This window comes from Excalfactoria chinensis, chromosome 1 (assembly GCF_039878825.1).
Source record: "Excalfactoria chinensis isolate bCotChi1 chromosome 1, bCotChi1.hap2, whole genome shotgun sequence".
NCBI lineage: Eukaryota > Metazoa > Chordata > Aves > Galliformes > Phasianidae > Excalfactoria > Excalfactoria chinensis.
The window spans coordinates 175744208-175764327 of NC_092825.1; the positions used below are offsets into that span (position 1 = coordinate 175744208).

Here is a 20120-nt window from a genome sequence, read left to right on the forward strand (position 1 = left end):
CAAATGCTTTTAGGGCTGCGTGTTCAGGAATATGATACAGATAAAGCAACTCAAATTTTTATTACTTATAAAGTGCCAACTTTTGGCATTGTGTAGCCTAGAGAAAAGTTTAAGAGTGTAGCAAAGAGGAAAGGAATATTCTCCGTATGAGGGACACTTAGAAGACATACCAGATGTAATTTACAGAAAGGAGGATTCATGGATTCCTTAATGTAACTTCAGTGTTTTAATTGTTGGAGATTTTATGTCTGCTTGGTCAGGTAAATTGTCCAGATAGTTTTTGTCTTTGTATACTTCCACATTTCTCCCTTCTCTAGCTGCACAGGTCTTTTTCAAACAAATCCCTTGCATCTGACCAACAAATTTAGTCCAGTATTTACAGTTGGCCTTATGATTGAGCTTAAATCTTGGTTTTGACAGAATTAAACAAAATACCTTTTTCTTGTTCTTTGGCTTAATTGTATGCATCAGTACAGGATAGGGGCTGACCTATTGGAGAGGAGCTCTGCAAAGAAGGACCTGGGTATCCTGGAGGAAAGCAGGTTTGCAGTGAGACAAGAGTGCCCTTGTGGCCAGGCAGGCCAATGATATCCTGGTGTACATTAAGAAGAGCATGGACAGCAGGTCAAGGGAGGCGATCCTCCCCTTCCACTCTACCCTGGTGAGGCCACACTGAGAATAATGTGTCCAGATCTGGGCTCCTCAGTTCAAGAAAGACAGGGATCTCCTCAAGAGAGTCCAGTGGAGGGCCATGAAGACAAGGGCCTGCAGCATCTCCCATGCAGGGAAAGGCTGAAGGATCCTGGGCTCTTGAGTCTGGAGAAGATTGAGAGGCTGGAGAACTAGGACCATGAAAACCTAATGAGGTTCAGTAAGTCCAAGCGCAGGGTGCTGTACCTGGGGTCGGGGCAATCCCAGGTACTTTTACAAACTGGGGGAAGATCTTCTTGAGAGCAGCCCTGCGGAGAAGGACTTTGGGGGTCCTGGTGGATGCAAAGCTGGACATGAGCCAGAACTGTGTGCTTGCAGCCCGAAAGGCCAACTGTGTTCTGGGCTGCATTAAAAAAGGGGTGGCCAGCAGGGAGAGGGAGGTGATTGTCCCTCTCTTCTCTGCACTTGTTACCACCAAGGCTGTTAAATGATTCTAAGAGAGGTGACCTTACCAACACTTACGAATATCTAAGTGCAGAAGTCAAGTAGAAGGGGTTGAGCTCTTTTTAGTGGTGTGCAGTGACAGAGCAAGGGGCAATGTGTACAAACTAGAGCATAGGAAGTTCTATGCAAACATGAGGAAAATCTTTTCTTTGAGGGTGACAGAGCACTACTGTCACTGGCACAGACTGTCCAGGTGGGTTGTGGAGTCTGATCTGCTCTACGGAACCTTCTTTATCAGGGCATTGGATTTGATGTTCTCCAGAGTTCCCTTTTGACCCCTGTGATCCTGTGACTTCACCATGAACATTAACAGCGCTGGACTTATTTTCTCATGGCCAAGTCTTTCCCTTTTCTCTTCCCTTTTCTCTCACCAGTTCTGCTCAAATAACTTGAATGTATCAGATAGTTGTTAATACGATAAGCTTTGGGGTTTCACAGCAGAGGGAGAAAATGCATTCTCAGAATGATCTCTTTAGGAATGGATTAAATCTGAGGATGTGGCTGAAAGGGAAAATGCTGCCCCACTTTTCTTCTCATCTGTAGATTCGCTGCTTTCATACTGTGCTGTACTCAGTTACATTTCTGACATCTTTTTTATTACTTGGAATACCTTCCTGTTGTTCTAGTTACTTCTGTTTGTTTCCTCATTTATCGCGACAATTAAGATTATGCTGATTTTGCCAGACTGTGCTTTCAGTGATGCTTGTGCATTTTCCCTTGCATATGTAAGCATTAAAGGAAATTGTTTATTTGACCCTTTGTTTTCTTTAGTATCGGTGTGTTTTTGCTGTTTAGTTGCCTTGTAACCAAGGTATTTGGGATTTGTTTTTCAGGTTATTACATGCAGCAAAAATATTTACTAATAGGTTTATGTTACTATGGTAACTGTATACGTGTGTGTATGTGTGGATGCATGTGTGTGTATGTAGGATCTCCTAGTGAAGGCTCAGTGTTAATTCACAATGCCTTATCTTGACAGTCTCCCTGAATTTGTAAACTGACCTTTTTTGTGCATTTTCTTTGCCTCATTCCAGTTGGTTTTTGTTTGTTTTTGTTGTTTATTAAAACAGTTTTTCTTTCATCCCTTTGTCCTTCCTGGACAGGTTGGAGTTCAGCATTGTTCCTAACATTGTTGTAAGTTACAAGCCAGTGAAGAACTTGGGTTTTGTACTATATAGTTCTTATTCAGGTGTTTTGTTGTAAAGCCTTAGAATCATTCAATTGCCAAGGTTGGAAAAGGCCTGCAGGATCAGCCAGTCCAACCATCCACCCATCACCAGCAGCTCTCACTAAACCATATCTCTCAACACAATATCTAAATGTTCTTTGAACACCTCCAGGGTTGGTGACTCCACCACTGGAGTGGGCAGCCAATTCCACTGCCTGTGTGTTGATCAGTGAGCAATTATGGCCCAAATAGTTCTTCAGTTGATGAATGAAGGTATCCTGTAGCAGACCAACAGCGGCAGGTCCTGAAATAGCTTCATTACACACAAGAATAATGGTTTTACAGACTGTTATCCACTGTGTTAGGGTGAGGGTGAATAATTCAGCATAGAGAAAGCCTAAGTAGAAGGTGTTAGATCACATCTGGGCAGCTGTGACTCAAAATGGGCAATAAGCAATGTAGTGCCATGGCCTTGAGTTGCAGTGTGTGGTGGCTCGCCTTGGGCCTTGGGTATCTTTAATCCTGTGGCTCAGAACTGATCTTCTGGAGTTTAGGTCATGCTGCACCTTGCTTAGTCAACCACTCAAGCTGTTGTTGCAAATTAATGTTCACATTACTGTCACACTTTGTTCTGTTGCTGCAGAGGGTGAGTTGAACACTTGGATTTGGCAAGATAACTTGAAATGTATTCCAGTCCTTGTGTGTGTCATTCATTCTGCCGGGCACAAGAAGTAATCTTTTTTTAAAATCGTATTTTCTGGGGTCAGGATTATAACAGATTAATTAATACAGATGAACATTTGATCCGAAATCTTATGAGTGTCCTTTGTCTGAAGATTATCAGAGAAAGTGGAAGATAATACTGAATTTCAGATTAAGATAGTTGCTTTCTTTAGATTGCATGGCTGATTTAAGCTGAGTGAGGAGTCCATCTAGCACAAAGGGACTGTATATAAAAAAAGAGGAATATGACCTAAATAGGAGAACAGAAAGGGAAAAAAAACTTTTGAGGATTGCCTGATAGGTGGGGTTCAAGTGGCAATACTGATTCTTAGTACTGCATAGAAGATAAGCTGTACCTCATAAAAGAACTAAAAATGTCATTACCATTGCCATATTATCATCTTAGATTATATATGCTCTATTATCCAAAATAAAAAGAGTATTTTAGTAAGAAAAGGAAGCTGGGTGAAGACTCATTGCGTAGCACAGTTTTTCCTGCCTAGGATATTTTTATCTGCTCCAGTACTTATTTGGGGAGGAGGTCTTCAGAACCTGTCTGTAGAATGTGATGTTGCTTCTGGATTTTCCCACTCAGGTGTCTTGAATCATAGAACATCCCCAGTTGGAAGGGCCCCACGAGGATTTCTGGGTCCAAATCATGGATTTGAGGAAGTTCAATGGAAGTTCTTCAGAGTGTCAAGGGTGATGTTTTTCCCACACCATGATTTGGTTAGGATTGTTGCATGTAAATGGCAGAGGCCTGAGGATGGATCAGAAGTACCACATTTACATATGGAAGCGTGTCTTTTTTTCTGTCATTTTTCCTACAAGATGGGCTTAAAAAGTGAGAGAGAGCAATATTTGTTGGTTTTCCTGAATTCTCCTGTAGAATGTCGTTTGCAACCATGTACTGAATATTAGATTGTAGACCTGGAGTTGCAGCTAGTGTTCATCTCTGCCTACAGCTAACAAACTTTGGGAATTCTTTGATACACAGTAACTTATTTTAGCCCTCAAATACTGAAAAATCTTTTCTCACTATGGAGAAACTCATTTTGCTACCAGCAACACTCAGAGCATCTGATGAGAGCTGACTCTTTGCTTTGCTGTCCTAGTTAGCATGGTATGTTAGCATACAGCAGGCAGTGATAGCTGGAGCGAACTGTGTTCCCTATATATCTATGGAGCCTTTTTCTGTTGCTCTATAGTAGGAAAACGCTGATTTCTTTATACTTGTGTGGAGAAGAAATCTGTCCTAGTTTTTGGGATCTCAGCTTCAAGTTAGTAGTGAGATCAATTTCCTCTTACAGGTGTTGCAGGTTTCCTTAGTGAATTTGGTTAATTCTTTAGCTTTTCTATGCCTCTTTTTCCCTCAGTGAAATGAGTTAAAAGCATGTGTAGTACTGAATATACAGAAGGATGCTGTCAGATGCTCAGATGAAGAAAGGTGTCCAGCAGAGCTTTTGGAAGTGTTTTTTCTCTGTTTTTGATCCTGTAGCAATTTCATATGCATATACATGAAATAACACGTTTATTTTTTCCTTAAAGCAATGATAATCTTAGGAAAAAGAGAGAATTATAATTCTCTCGCTTTCGAGCTAGTTAGTATTGCTACGTATTTTCTTCTAGAAGCAGTAAGTTGCCGGGGAGCAAAAACTTTTATTCTCCCATTGTTCCAGTGGCAGAATGTTCCAATCCAGCTTTACAATCCAAGAATGCACTTTGTTAATTAGTTATTATGCCACCCAGTCAATACAAAGGAAGTCAAGAAAGAGACCACTTGGAAACCATTTGGAAAGAATTAGTTTCATGGGGATATTTTAAGCCTTTGGATATATGTTAAGAGCAAATGTAGTGCTGTGTTATTCTGAGTCTTGCATGAGTTGTGGTTCTCAGAATTGCTAACAGTATTTCTTTACTGTTGTTTTCAAATTGCTCATGAGCTTCTTTTGGCATACGCTGCCCAATTTTATTTCTTCAGAGTAAAACCTGAAATGAACCATTCATGAAACTATTTCAGTCACGCTTTCTTAGAAGTGTGCTGCGTTTCTGGAAAAGTCATTTCCTGCTTTTTTCTTAACCTCTGTACGGATGCTGATAGCACTGAATTGGGTTTAATGGAAGGTGATTGCTCACTAGGAATGACTCTGGGAATCAGAATGTGCTATTTGTCAAAGAATGGCATAGAAAAACACAACTCCTTGTGTTTGAAGAAGGACTGGAAGAGCTGGATTAGGGCTGTTCTTTAACTCTGCTCATGGATGATTCAGGCTCTTTTCGCATCAGTGGAATTGTTTGTCATTTTCCTTTTTTGGTGCAATTTTTATTCATTTTAGAAATAACTACTTTAGAACATTCCAAACTAGACTGTTCTGTTAAAGTTTTGCGAATGCAATACTTGTGCCTGATAAAGGATAGCTGATGCATTGGATGACTGATATCTTTTTTGGTTTATGTCTAAACTAGGGCAGTATAAGTTCTTCAGAAACTCATGATGTGCCATGTAGATCATACAATAGAAGTTATTACACTCAAGAAATTTAATTAGAAAACTGTAACAGGTTTTTTTTGTTTGTTTAATCTTTTGGGACTTTGTTAAGAGATACAGGAATAATTCAGCTTACCTCAGAGTTCTCTGGCTCTGAGCAGCCTGGCCTGGTGGTTGGCGACCATGCACGTAGCAGGGACCTTGAAAATAGATGATCTTTGTGGTCCTTTTCAACCCAGGCCATTCTGTGATTCTCTGGTTGTTTCTCAAAATGTGCTCGTTTATTGCTGGAATTCAGTAACACATCAGCAAGCTGTAATAAAACTGCATATATGTTTTTAATGACGGTGCTTTGAATGTGTTACATTTTTAGCTTAGAGCGAAGGTTAATGAAAATACAGGCAGTCTTGTATAATGCAAGTAGCTCATTGAGGAGACATTTTACTTGTTCTTAAGCCTAATGGCTTCAGGGGTACTGCTAGGTTCCCTAATAGTCTGAAAATACTTATTGATGTTGTAAATTCACTTTAGACAGTAATGTTGGCAGAGATAAAGCTAAAGTGGGCAAAGATGAAGAAATACTTATTATGGATGTATGCATCATCGCTTAAATCATACTTTGAAGTGGAAATTTCAGTTGGCTGGAGTTGTGGTGGTTGTCCAGATCTACTTTAGAAGACAGGGACATGGGTGTTACTAATCATGAGAGCAGGCACAAAGCTCCTGTCTCTTTGTGTGCAATAACCAGCCATTTATACACAAAAATGGTCTTTCCAAGTATGGTGCTTTTGGTGTGTTATGGTACAGAGGAGCTCCTGCTTTGCAACTGTGTTTGTGATCACACTGGACTCTGAAAAAGCACCAAATAGCCTGATGTTAAAAGGCTTGTGTAATATTTTTGTAAAGATTGAAAAATAAATTTCCAGGCAAATAAAATCTCTTTCTCTGTTTTTGCTTGATAAGAAAGATAAGACTTAATTAATTTTTCTTCATTTATTTTTTGGACAGAAAATTTTCTTCCTGAAGTTCCATACTGCAAAAGTGATAGATCTTTAATAACTTGTATGTTATAATATGTATATGTCCAAAACAAAAACCTAGGCAGCATCTTACTTATCATACAGAGTTATATCAGTTTTTTGTTAATTTCTTTAGGAATTGGAAAATTTGGATTTAGAGAACACTGGAAGAAATATTGTTCTAGAAATCTGTTGACGTTCTGAAAGCACCTCTTGTAAAAGCTGGTAAATGGTAATTCAGCCTAATAGTTAGGAGAACAATGGCACATTGCTAACTTCTTTAAAATTCATAAATGAATGAGAAACTAAAATAAGCTGAAAAAGTACAGTTATGACACTAATGTGTGCTTTGTTCATTTATTTGACAAGTGTTTTTGTTCTAATTATGTAAGTTCCAAATATACCGATAAAAACATTAGTGAAATTAGATTTTATTAATTTTCTGCCTACTGAGTAGTTAAGTGAGCCTGCTTTCTTTGTGTCCAAATGTGGCATGGAATAGTGTGAATGGATGAGGAATTTAGTGACGATGCCCTGACAGTCCTTGAAACAATATTATCAATTCAGCTTGAAACAATCTCTAAGCCCCTTTCAGAAGTCAGGTTTTAATTCAAAACTTATTTTCAGTAATTTTTTGATGAAAGGTGGGAGCTGTTTCCTTTCGGAGACCAGGATGGTGTGTCTTGTGCACCGTTGTATGTGTAAAATGTTATGAAACTCCGTTGTTCCGATCAGCCAAGAGAACATGGGAGCTATATAAGCAGAAACAGAAAGGACCTTTAGTGCTGCTTAAAATGTTAAGAACATCTTTTCTCCATGTTATCTGATCATCTTCCTGTATTTGTTCAGCTAGGATTGTGTGTTAGCAGAGCTTCAGCATCTGTCCTCAATCTCAACTGCTGCCTGGTCCTGCTCCCAATGTGCCGCATTCTCTTGGCCTTCCTCCGGGGATCTCAGAAGGTGAGTACTGTCCTCAGAATGCAGAAGTTAAGGAGTAAAATGCCCTGGTTTATATTGGCCAAACATAATAAGAGCTAAATGTTTTATCACTGTTTATTCTACAGTATATGCCAGCATGGTGCAGTAGCACAGATGTTCAGGCTGGACCAGATTCTGAGGAGCCTGACTTAGATGTAGATGTCTCTGTTCAGTGCAGGGAAATTGGACAGGGTGATTAAAGGTCATCAAGTCCAGCTCAAATGACTTTATGATTCAGTGAAATTCATCCTCAATTCATGACTTCACTGACATTAATGCCTTGGCTGTCATTGTCTGGTTTGATTGGACTTGTGATGAAAGTTTTTTTGGTAGGACGTGGGATTGCAGTGGAACTTTGACCAGATGAGTTCTGCTCCTTTTCCAAATCTCATGTAAAAGACATCTGTGTCTGTTCTGCTGTAGTAGAATTGTGGTAGAGTTCAAGAGCAAAAAAAATTCAACTCAGTATGACTTGTAAAATGCCACTGGAGATGAAATAACTCTAAATAAAAGTACCCAACCTGTTATATTGGTTATTGCAGGAGGAAAAAGACTTGTGGCAAAGCTAAAAGGGCTTCTTTTCTATGCATGTTTTTGGTAATTGAGCTTGTTTATGATTCACTGGTTAGTTCAAGATAAATGTAAGTCATGATTTTGGGGAAAATGACTGTTTTCTAGATGGTTGAAAACTGAACCCACCAGTACTATTCATTGTGTGGCAGCAGCTGTAAGACTGTATCCACCTGTAGGTGCTCAAGTGAGGAGTCAGTGATAGCTACAACAATTCTAGCAGTTATAATGCTAGAATTATGAATTTTAAGAGCTGAAGAGACATTATTTTATATGCTCTTAACATCTTTGTAGCATCTTTGTAACTGGTGCAACTGAAAGTTCGTAATCAGCACCTAAAAACTGTCTTATTTTCATCAACCTGTAGTTTTTAGATTAGGTGCTGTGCTTACAAGGTTATTTAACATAGTAAAAGCTGAAGTTACTGTTAAATCCTTTCAGTTGCTGTTAGTATTTTTTTTTTTCTTTGCTTTGTTTTAGAAGAGAGATTGCTTGAATTCTTCTCTTATTAGGTTGCCAGCAGGAAGACCAGAAGGCTGATAGACAAAAGTAAAACTTTCCACGTGACATGCGGTGTTACAATATGCATCTTTTCGGGTGAGATCTTACTGTTATGAGCAGCACCTTCTTTGGGAACATGTTGAACAAAGCAGTATTTGGTGGTCTTTCCTGTACAATACATTTGGGGGTACTCTTGCTCTGTGCTTTCCTGCCTTAGATTGTGAATGCTTTTTCAGCTGTCTATGAGTTTTATTTTTCCTTAAAACACATGAAGTTATGATCTAGATCTCAGGCTTTCCTTAAAATTACAGTTTTTGTAAGGAAATGAGATCAGGTCAGAATCTGCCATTGTAAGTGATTCTAGATGGTGGTTCAGAAACTTGTGTGAAAAGGCAAGGTGCTGCAGAGTGTTCTGCAGTGGAGCCCAATTCCACATTCAGTCAAGAAGAAATATTTCTTGGTGGAAACCTTTCAGTGCTACTTCTCAGCTGAAGCACTTCAATGAGAAATTATTGCTATAGCGTGAAAAAGTCTTTATATACATTCAACTTTCTGCTCGGAATATCTAGTATCTTCTGTAGACACTGATGCATCCTTTGTTGTTAATGGGATTGTTACTTGGCATCCATGGAGCCACTTTTGTTTTGTTGAGGGCAAAATATACCTCTTGTTGATCTCAGTTTTCCCTTGTGGTTTTTTTATTTGTTTTAGTCTTACATGTTGCTGCTCATCTGGTGAATGCTCTTAACTTCTCTGAGAATTACAATGAAGATTTTCTGGCAATAAATGCAGCACGCTATCGTGGTGAGGTGAGCCAACTGTCCTTTTATATTCTGATTATAAATGCATAATTTAAATATTTTAGTGTTGGCATATCTAATTGCACTGTACAATCCATCCTGTGAGCTATACAGTTTAGATCACTGCTGCTTTTTGCACTGAAAAAACTGTCGTATGGATTGCTGTGGATTTTATTCTCCTCTGGACATGGTATGTTTTGATGATGTTGTTAAGCCAGCAGTATTCACACTTAATTCACTAGGAGGTGGAAGTAAATCCACCAGGTCCTTTAATCTTGCTCTTTGTTCTGCTGTTTCTTGCTTCTTTCTGTTTCTTGTGCGGACTGAGCTGGAAGGCTTCTGCTGCTGTTTTGGGGCAGATATATTCTGCATTTCCAGTGTTGAGAATGTAGTGCTGGCATATAGTGGGACTATGAGAATAGGTGAGACTTGAGACTGATGTGCACTTCTGAACTGCAATGGGAACTGTATATGCTAAGAGTGGAATTACTTGTCTGCATCAGCTGGGCTGGAAGCTAATTTCTACTTACAGAAGTGGCTTGTCTGTCTATGATGTAGGTCTTTTGAAGGCATATCAGAGTCCGAATCCCTTCTGCACTTGGCACTGGAAACGTGCAGATTTCAGGATTAAGATTGAAGTCCAGAACTTTTTCTTCCCTGGGCTATGATCTTGTTTACATTCGTTCTAGTCTCAAGTCTTCATTGCTTTTCTACCAAATTAATTGGTAAGGATTTAAAATGATTCCATCCCAGCTGCATCCTTTCCTGGAAAAGGAGAACTTGAGTCAGCCCAGGCTCGTAAGGACCAACATCCAAGGTCTTTTGCTCCCTGGGTGAATGACCTAATTTGTAATTCCTAATTCCTGAGCTATGCTATGGGAGGCAGACATACCAACACCAACTGTTGTGCTGAGATTCTGGACTAAAGTCAAGAGTGTGTGTGTGCTAGGAGTGGTCTAGTAGATATAGTCTCATCAGAAATGTTGGCAAGAGCTTGCCTCAGGGAAGAACACGCCAGGGTATGGATGGCAGCCTCTGCTAAACAGAATTAAGAATTTTGCAATAGAAAATGGATATGAAACAAGTTTTAAGTAACTCTAGGATGGAAGGTTCCTGGATTTTAGGTACTTTAATAGCTCTTGAGCATTTCTGCTTGAATTCCTCTTAAATGTGTTTCATTAATTGTGATGAGCAATCTGGATGCTACTGGCATCCTGTGTTCGTCGTTGGAAAAGTATGCATATTTGGATGCAGATGATGATGGGGATGCTTATTTTTTTCCTGAGTTGTATGAAAAGTGCTTATCTCCCTTCACTGCCTTTTGCTACAAGTTGGCTTGTTTAAAATGTCTGTGCAGCGAAGACAAAAATTTCATGAGACTTAAGATCTGGGGAGTGGGACAGTTTTCTGTGAGGATGACAAATCCCCTCATCTCCTCAGTGAACTTCTCTGCTTCCACCTTTTCGCTTGTGAAAGACACTGGAGCGTCTGGCCTTCTTTTGTCACCTCCTTAGAGTTCAGTCTTGCTTCAGTGGGGTCCACTGCCTACCTCTTGGTGATGTAGTCAGCAGTAAAATGCTCTTCCATTTAATTTCCAAATCTCTCAATCTTGTGTCCCTCTTTGCCCTTCCAAAGGTATGATGTAACTGGGTAAATTTAGGTTTTCAAGGAATAGTTATCTGCAAAATTACCTGGGTCCCAATTTTTCATGATGTTATATTTTGTCTTTGCTCAGGAAATACAAAGGCAAAAGTTTTAGCTGATGTTGAATTGCAGTCAGTATAAACTGTTGTCCAACACATTCCTGCATCCAGAATTAGAGACTACTTACGGCATCTATTGTGTGTGAGCTGTATGAGCTACATATGAGCTTCTTTCTTCCCCACATTATTCACATGGATACAGAATTATTTACTGACCTTTTTTTCCCCTGTAATTGTTTTTTAGGACCCAAGGAAACTCCTTTTTGCTACTGGTAAGTCTTTTGCAAAACCAAAAGAGAAAGTTTGCTGCTCTTCATCAATCCCTGGACAAAACAATTTGATTATCTGTTTGTGTGCTGCATTTGTTGTATCTCAGCTAAGCTATGTTGTTTGTGTTAATATACCCTGGGTTTGCTTACCCAGTAGTCATGAGGGAGGAATTACATAAGCCTCTGTAGTAGGATGAGCAACATCTTCAAAGCTGTTGTTGTCCAGATGAATCAGTAGAAAATGATTAGTTTCAAACAGAGATTCTGCATGATATTAAAACCAAATTCCTAAATGATTTAATTTCTAGAAAACAAAAACATATCCAAAAAGCAGTCTTCTTGCTTCAGCAGGTTTATTAAAAAGTTTTTTGGACTTCAGAGAAATTTAAACCATTACCCAGCTATCAAGCTTCAGCACTTTTAAAGTGTAAATAAATAAAGACATATTTGGGGCAGGAATTTGAAAGAGAGCAACATTTTAGTTATGGAGGGGTTAGGCACAAGCTTGAGCTGTAGTGCTTTGCAAGTGCACAGAAGGTCTTTTCCTGATTTTATATCTTTCACTCTTATTTATATCAAATACAAAGCTACTGACTTGGTAGCATTTAAAACAGGACCCAAAGGAATCACTCTGAACAGCAGTAAATTTGGGTTACTGAATAGGCCTGTAAATGTGTCAGTCTTGATAAGTGTTCTGTTTACTAGTGACTCTGGGGAAAGTGCTTTCCAAAAACCTTAAGCAAGTTTTAGATGAGTTGGGAGCAGTAGAACTGAAGAAGTGAGATAGTAGAAATTGATGTTACTACAAATGAATTGGATATATTTGCATCATAGGGGAGACCGATTGCAGACTGCATATCCAACTAGATTAAGAAAGAAGTGAACCACAGAATATACTGAGTTGGAAGGGAACCACCAGGATTGTTGTGTCCAACTTCTGGTTCCACATAGGACTGCCTGTAAGGAAGGGAGCTGCAGGGAGGATGCACATTTTCTAATACAACTGTTTTTAACTGTAACCTTTCCATGAAAGGATAAAATTACATAGTCTGTGCAAAATCCCACACTGATTGTAGGCCCAGGATTCTTCTTACAGCTTGTAAAAGCTGAGGTTTGATTTGAGATGCATCAGAGTTTGGTTATAAGACTTCTCAGCAAGTGGATGAAGATTGGGTATGAAAGGATGAGACTGAAAATTGTCTCTTTATCACTAGAAAGTCTTAAATCACAATTAATTATTTTAAACTAAAAAGGCTAGCTTGTGCTGAAATATAGGATGGGATCATCTGAAAAGATCTTGGACCCCCTAATTTATTTTTTTTTTAACATTGTACATCCACAAAATCAGTTTGAGACACATTCTGATGCTAAAAAGATACTTAAATACCATTGTGCTCAGTGATTGGTCTAGCTGACTTTGTTTAAATCTAAACACGTGTTTTTTAGACCAGGAGCTATGCTTAAAAACTTCTAAGAGTTTACATTCTTCAGGAAGTGAAATGTTTTGACGTAATGCTTCGTGGCTTCTAGTTTCTTAGTTCTCAGTTCAGACACTTAGTTCCTTGGATAGCAATTTTGATGATAAAGTGCTCATCACCAAAGTGTTACTCTGGTTGGGATTTGTCCAATCTGTCTTTAGGCGGATGATATACTGTACTTTTTGGTCAGGATTCTACTTTAGGATGTGATGAATCATAGCCTAGAAAAACTTAGTTTTCTCCTTCGAGAGTTCATTTTTGAGCAGATGAGTCCAACCCTTAATTTTTTTTTAACCTTCTTCAGTTCTGGCTGTAGATCACTCTCACAGACCTTGCTCTATGGGCAACAATTTCAAGCGCATTACAGTGCCACAGAGAATAATTTCGGGCTCTTTCTCATTCCAGGATGAAATGGTTTGGCAAACACTTGCAGTGACAGCTTGCATTGAAATTGATTTGCTTGAAATTTTGTCCCTGATCAGGTTTATAATTGTAGTGTTCAAGAGAGTTTAGAGTTTGGAATAAAAAAGAAATGCCTAAACTTGTGCAGTCAGTCTCACAAATAGAGATACAGGATTGCTCATCTGTCTGGCAGATCAGTATACCTCCCCAGAATTCAAATATAAGTTATATAATGTTTGTTTTAGTTCCAGGTCTGACTGGAGTCATTATGGTGTTAGTGTTATTCCTAATGTGCACAGCTTCTACATATGCCATCAGGTAAGACATAATCTGATTGCTATGCTGAAGAATGCTATTTGAGTAATCGTATTCTCCTACAGATTGGAGGGAATGAAGGGCAAGTGCAATGTGAGACAAGAAATATTCAAATGAATGTTAAATATACCAGCTTTCTTGCCTTTTTTTTTTTTTTTTTTAAGTAACTTGCAAGCAGATTAGTGCAGAGAATTTTTAACTACAAAAAACTGATTAAATTGCCTTCAGAGTAAACTTGTTTTTAGAGGGACATGCACAGTTAGAAATCTGGGCCATTACAAATAGGAACAGTTCTTTTCTCCTATTTGTATTATAGTACTTAGTAAGCTAAACATATGGTATGTTCTGTCCAGTGCACAAATAAGCTCCATTGGAAGATAAGGTGATATCTTTATTTAAATTATTTTCACCAATTAATTGTAAAAACAGTTTTTTTAAAGAACCAGCCAAAAGAAAGCAAACAAACACAGAACTGTGCCATCAAAGCAGAATGTGGCTGGTTTTTTGTTTGTTTTTTTTTTTTTTTTTTAATAATTTTAAGTTCTTTTTCTAGGCTTCTGGTTATCAAATATGTCCTTCTTAATGTAGATGATACTTTAAAAGGTGCAGTGCATTACTGACTGAGTATAACTGTTGGGATTCCTGGTGGTTTGGACCCCTAGTGAGTTCACGTTCTGCACCAACATTATTGAATATGTATTATTGTTAATCAAGTGAGCAGTACTTTGAAGGACCTAACCCAACATAGTAGCCTTTTATAGGCATGTGTTTTGCTGTTGATAGTCTTTGGTGAATTAAAAGATTGACTGTGAATGCGTCATCCCAGTTCTGCAAATGATGCAGGATATTTTGCCTTCAAACAGGAGATGCTCAGCTGCTGTGAGCTTGATGTGTGGTTTAGAACTATGTTGGAATAATATCTTCTCTCAGAAGCAGTGTTACTGGGTGCTGAATCAAGAGAGCAGTTCAGCAAATTCTTGTGCATTCTTCCTAGCCAGAGGTACTTCCAGACTGAGGTCTTTGTGAGGAACTGGAAGGTACAGAAGTACAGGATAAGACTGCTACACCAGGTAGCAGACACAGTTGCATGTTACATAGTCCACGCAGACTGCTCTGCTTGCAAAAGAAGGCCAGTTTAGGGAGGATGAAAAAATGAAACAATTACTTCACGCTGCAGTAGTGAGCCAGAACAGTCTTGTTTTCTCCAAGGCCATTAGAAATTACAATAAAAGGAGACCCCAGCTTTTACTAATGTTACAGAAACTTGAGGAAATGTTCGCAACTGCATACATGTCCTTGGAAATAATAATTTTAAGGTTAATGCCACGTAGGTTTCCAGCTTTCTGAGTTAAATCTTTGCTATTTCTTTCTCCAATTACTCTAATTGCAAATGTGTTTTTGTGCCATCTAGCCAGCAGAATGAAAGCTCTGAGCAGATCGGTTGCATCTACTATTACTTAATCAGTAATTCTTATTTAAAGACTTGTCCTGGCTTCTCTCTTAGGCGTGTGGCTCGAGCTTTTCTTTGTGGTCTGTTTAATAAAGAAACAAGCTTCTGTGTGCATCTGTGTCTCCCTTCTCTGTTTCTTTCCATGTGGATTCTCAGGTGCCCAACGATGGCTAAACTCATGCTGCAGTTTTTAGGAAAATTATTTATTTATTTATTTATTAAACTTGTTCAGATCATATTGTCTTGGATTTCAGCCCTAACACTCTCTTGCACACTGAACTGCTTAATCATACGTGTCTTCACGTTCCTCCTGAATCTTTTCTGTTCTTGATTTTCATGCCGTTTTCATGTCTTTACCTGCTCAGTAAACCGTATGAGTAAGTATAGAGAGAACTGAATTAGCTTTTAATGATTTAAAGGTGGAAAGTGAATTATGTTTGAAATTTTTTTACCATGTCATACCTCAGAATCACATCACCATTTTTTTGTTCAGTAATTGTTTATTGGAAGGCGTATGAAGTTGCTAGAAGCTGCAATAAATCATGTGGATAAATGTTGACATTTTAACTAACTTTCAAATTAATGTTCCTCAAGATCATTTCCATTGAGCACAAATACTACCAGTGTTGGAAATTATATGTTTAGAATGGCTCAAATGACATCTCTTTTTATAGTAAAATACTCCAGTATTAGGTTTCATGTACTTAACTTATCTTCCCTTTCAAAGCTATCATCTGTAACAGGGTTAAAAACATGTTGTTTTTAGGGTTAAAAGCTATGCTGTTTACTGTATCCCTTTGAAAGTGTTGCAGTGTTACACTGTCCTCCATTTCTCAATAAATTCCCTCTTGCTGATATTCACCTGCTACATTCTCAAGTAAAAATAATTAAAAAATAATAATTAAACAACTTGATCTCCTATTTCCATGAATTTGGTTTGCTGAGAAGTAACATTCCTTCTTTTGGTTAATGTCTGTTTTAAGCTCTTAAGAAGAAGGTAAAGAAAACAATGCTCTGAAGAACTGTATGAATATAACAGTGTGAAGGTTACTGAGCATGTTAGAATATGTGCATCTGTAGGACACAGCTTAAAAAGAATACAAGGAAGAAAATACAACCATTAAAACGCACCTCACAGTAGAAGACTGAGGGATCTTGATATCTTTTATTCACGGGGGTGAGGCTGAGAGGACTTGATTGTGTTTAAGAAAAGCTGCCACATGAGGAACCAGTGTTTATAATAGAGGCATCTGCAAAGAAAGCTGTGAAGAGGGTAAAATGTTCAAGTGACTGGAAGCCAAAGCTTAGGCTTATTTGGATCAAAGACGTGCGTTCTAATCAGTGATAAGGTTAGTTGTTGAAATCAACTTGTAAGGAGTTAGAATTGACTTTCCATTGCTGAAATGTTGAAAACTTGGTCCATTCTGTGGGAAAAAAAGGGAAAAAAAAAAAAGAAAAAAGTGCTCAATAAAAATAAGTTCAGTGTGTAGCTTCTGGTGTTTTAGCAAGATGCCAAATTAAGCAAGAGCCCCAAAACCTGTTTCAAATTCAGAGGTAAGCAGAGGTGTTCTTTCTGCCTTGTAATGTACTTCCACTCCACATATCAACACTCTACTTTTATCTTACTGATGCTTGATCCCACAGCCCCTTACAGATACTGATGAGTGACTTTGTGGAAATGCCTACTAGACTGTGGGTAGTTACAAATGATTTGAGCAGCCTCAGGGATGGAAAAGCGTTAGTGTGATGCTGAATGTGGGAAGGATGATCCGTTGATGAAAGGTTTGCAAAAGCTTTGTTGTTGTTGCTAGGTTCCTAAGAACTGCCCTTGCTTGGGTTTTCTTCCAGGTTACCCTCAAACAGATTGTCAGAATTGATTTTTTTTCTGTCTTGAGAAATGAAACAAATCCTGTATTTAGAAGCAAACAATGAAGTGTACTTTTAAGATGTATCAAAGCAAATGTAGCCAACTGTTTATTTAAAAGACTGTAGGAGGGGAAAATAATTTGGAAGAAGTTAGCTATCTCAGAAGAATTGCTTCTTAAATGATATTCTCATGAGTTTGGGTTTCTTTTTATTTAATAGTTATTTTGACTTATTTATCGGCAAGCTTTTTTGTTTGGGAAGGGACTTTTCTACCATGCTGTGAATGTGAGAGATGTTTATCTGCTGGTGAAGTATTTTCTTGACCATTTGGTTGGATTGTTGTTTTGTTTTGATGATTTTTTTTACTCAGGAGAAAGTGAGTTCCTAACCTCAGCTCCATATGGACATTTTCTTTGGAATTGGTTCTGTTTAAATTTCCTAACAAATTATTGTTGAAAGCTCTTTCCTCTTCACATGCCCTGGTCTTAATAGTGGTGGTGTTCTTGTTCATCCCAAGGCCATCAGTCCTAGAGCCCAACCATATGCATTTCCTCTGTTTCCAAGGTTCTGCCTGTCCTCTTGTTGCCTTCTTGCTGCAGTCCCCTTTTTCTGTTGCGTCTCCTTTCCCTCCACACCCACAAGCATTTCTTACACCTTTCCCACTAGCCTATCTTCTGCTGTCTACTGTACCTTTTAGGATGCAGTCATGGTACTTTGAACACTGTAGTCCTATGGCTGCAGAAGCTTAGAGATGTGTTGTGGCGATGTAGGACCTATGGAAGTAGGGAAGTCTCCTAATTTAGAAAATAAGTCTTCAACTGCTCTGCATGTTCTCTTCATTCTCTTTTGCTTTTTAATTGTGTGCCAGTTGCCTTTTCTTTTCAATATTTAGCTTGTTTGCCAAGATTGTATTTCTGTAGGAATACATACTGGGCTTTAACTATTTGACATGACTACCGCTGAATAAGAATATCCTACGTGCACAGATCTGCTTTTAACTAGCAATGATTCTGTCTGAGTGAAATAGCACTGAAACACGGTTTATTCTTTTCAGGGTTTCAAACTATGACATCTTCTGGTATACCCACAACCTTTTCTTTGTCTTCTATATACTGCTGATGCTGCATGTTTCTGGGTAAGTAAATGAAAAATACTATCCATTTCCCTGAGGCACAGGAGCTGTTCTCTTGACTGTTGTTTTTCCTGAGGTCTCTTGTGCAACATAGGCCAACTTCTTGACAAGATACTGTCATTTTCAGTTCTTCTGAAGGTTATTTTTTTAAGTAAAGTTCAGACTGTAACTTGGAGAATCAGCTACCAAAAATTTCTTCACTTTGAAGTTCCTTTGTTGGCCATCTTACCATTTTCTACAGGGAAATCAACAAAACATTTTATCTTTATGTGCCCTCTCACCTGGCTGCTAAGAGGTGGATAAAAAAATTGCTCATCTTTTTCTCTTTAGTCTCAACCTTCCATTTTCAACCCTAAGGAGAGGGAAGGTATGTCCTCTCTCTAATTATTACTCACTGCTTTAATAAGAAAAACTTCTTGTTTTCACGAACATGGGATGCTGATATGTCATCAAGATTGCTTTTGGTCAGGTCTGTATGTGGTATAAAAAACCCAGATCTACTGTAGAATAAAGCAGCTTTCATTAACTATGCTGTGTGGAAATGTGGTTTGTTAACATGAACAAACTTTCATCTGTGAACATAAATGCAGAGTTTGATATAGGAAAGGTATATTTGAACAAGGTTAATTTCTTCATGTCATCAAATATCTACTGAAACGTGAAACACTGGAATGTCTGCACAGCTCTGAGCACTGCTGTTTAAACAGTAAAAGGTAATTAGGCCTAGCCAGATCACAGTAGGAATATGTTGAACAAAATAAACGCAGCTTGAAATCCGCTGAATTGAAATAATGAGTTGAAAACATTGAAACTTGTGGATCTAATTCTGTTTTTTTGTGCGTTTTCTGTCTTTTATTTTTCCTTTTTCTGTGGCATGGGTCTTCATCATAACTGGCAAAGGTGAATCTAACCTGTTCTCCCCTACCTGTGTCAGGTAGAACTTTTGCTAAATTATTCCTGACAGGTGTTTGATTTCCTCTTGAAAACATCTGATGACTGAGATCTTCTTACCTCTTTAGACGGTCAGTTCTAGCGATTACCTTGTGTTTCTCGTGTTCAGTTTAAAACATCTCTGCCTTATCCTCTGCCTGTTGTCCTCTCAGCCATGTTGCCACTTCATGGAAGAGGGAGACTATTCGGACAAGTCTACAAATCAAGACTGCAGGAATTCACCAAGCTCTGAACAGGCATCTCCTCCTACAGAGCCTCTTTAATGTTGAATTGGAAGATCTTTCAGAATGTATCTGAAAGAACTTAGTGTCAGATGGAAGTGAGAGAAAGCTGAGTCATAGAGAGTGGGAGTCAGTTGAAGATTAAGATGCCTAAATTTAGGTCTCTGCATGTTTTCTTATGTCTACCTCCCATTGTAATCCAATGAGTTCTAAGAAATGCAGCCAATGGAGTGTGGAGAAAGCTTGAGCTAACCTACTGCTACAAAGATCTGCATGTAAGTTATGTGGATTGTTCTGGGCCCCATTTGTTATACTGACTGGAAGATCTATTCTGAGAATAAAGGAAAGTTTGGCTGTCATGCTTATATGCCCAACTGACTCCTACATGGCAAGTCTAAAAGATGCATAGTCAGTTAGTCTACAAAGCAAGACACTTCCTATGACTGGACAGTATAGGCAGATTGGGTGAGGATTTACCTTTTTTGGAATCTCTTCTATGAACATTCCCACAATATTCTTAGATTCTTGCTTTGTTTCAAACCATTATGGGTATGTTGTTATTGTATCTTCTTTTTCAGGGTATCCAGACACTTTTCAGTGATATGTAAAGTGATATGATTCATTTGTCATATGTTATTGATCTGTTCTTTTATCTTTACTAAAAAGAAGAGAAAAATCTTTTGGGGAAATTATCCTTAAAGACTTTCCTTCATCTTGTATTTCTTGCAACGTGACTTTCAAATATTGAAGTGGCTTAAGGCTACATAAATTTATCTATATTGTAGACCTTTAAGAGCAGCAACAAAAAGTATTTTATGTAAAGCGAAAGCTTGATTTTTCTGTTACCAATTACAGGAGGTACAAAATCCACAAGGCATTGTGAAGGAAATACTCATTTGATCCTAATTCATTATTAACAGAATTAAGTTAA

The 20120-nt window shown here is 38.3% G+C and overlaps 1 protein-coding gene across 1 annotated transcript in view; it reads left to right on the forward strand.

Annotated features, from left to right (window-relative positions):
• The window catches only part of NOX4 (NADPH oxidase 4), a 99382-nt gene that overhangs the window by 3626 nt on the left and 75636 nt on the right, over window positions 1-20120 (forward strand). Inside the window, exons 3-8 of the mRNA XM_072326836.1 lie at window positions 7403-7513; window positions 8614-8698; window positions 9314-9411; window positions 11350-11377; window positions 13500-13572; window positions 17940-18020. Of these exons, the coding sequence (XP_072182937.1) occupies window positions 7403-7513; window positions 8614-8698; window positions 9314-9411; window positions 11350-11377; window positions 13500-13572; window positions 17940-18020 (476 nt within the window). The remainder of the gene's footprint in view (window positions 1-7402; window positions 7514-8613; window positions 8699-9313; window positions 9412-11349; window positions 11378-13499; window positions 13573-17939; window positions 18021-20120) is intronic.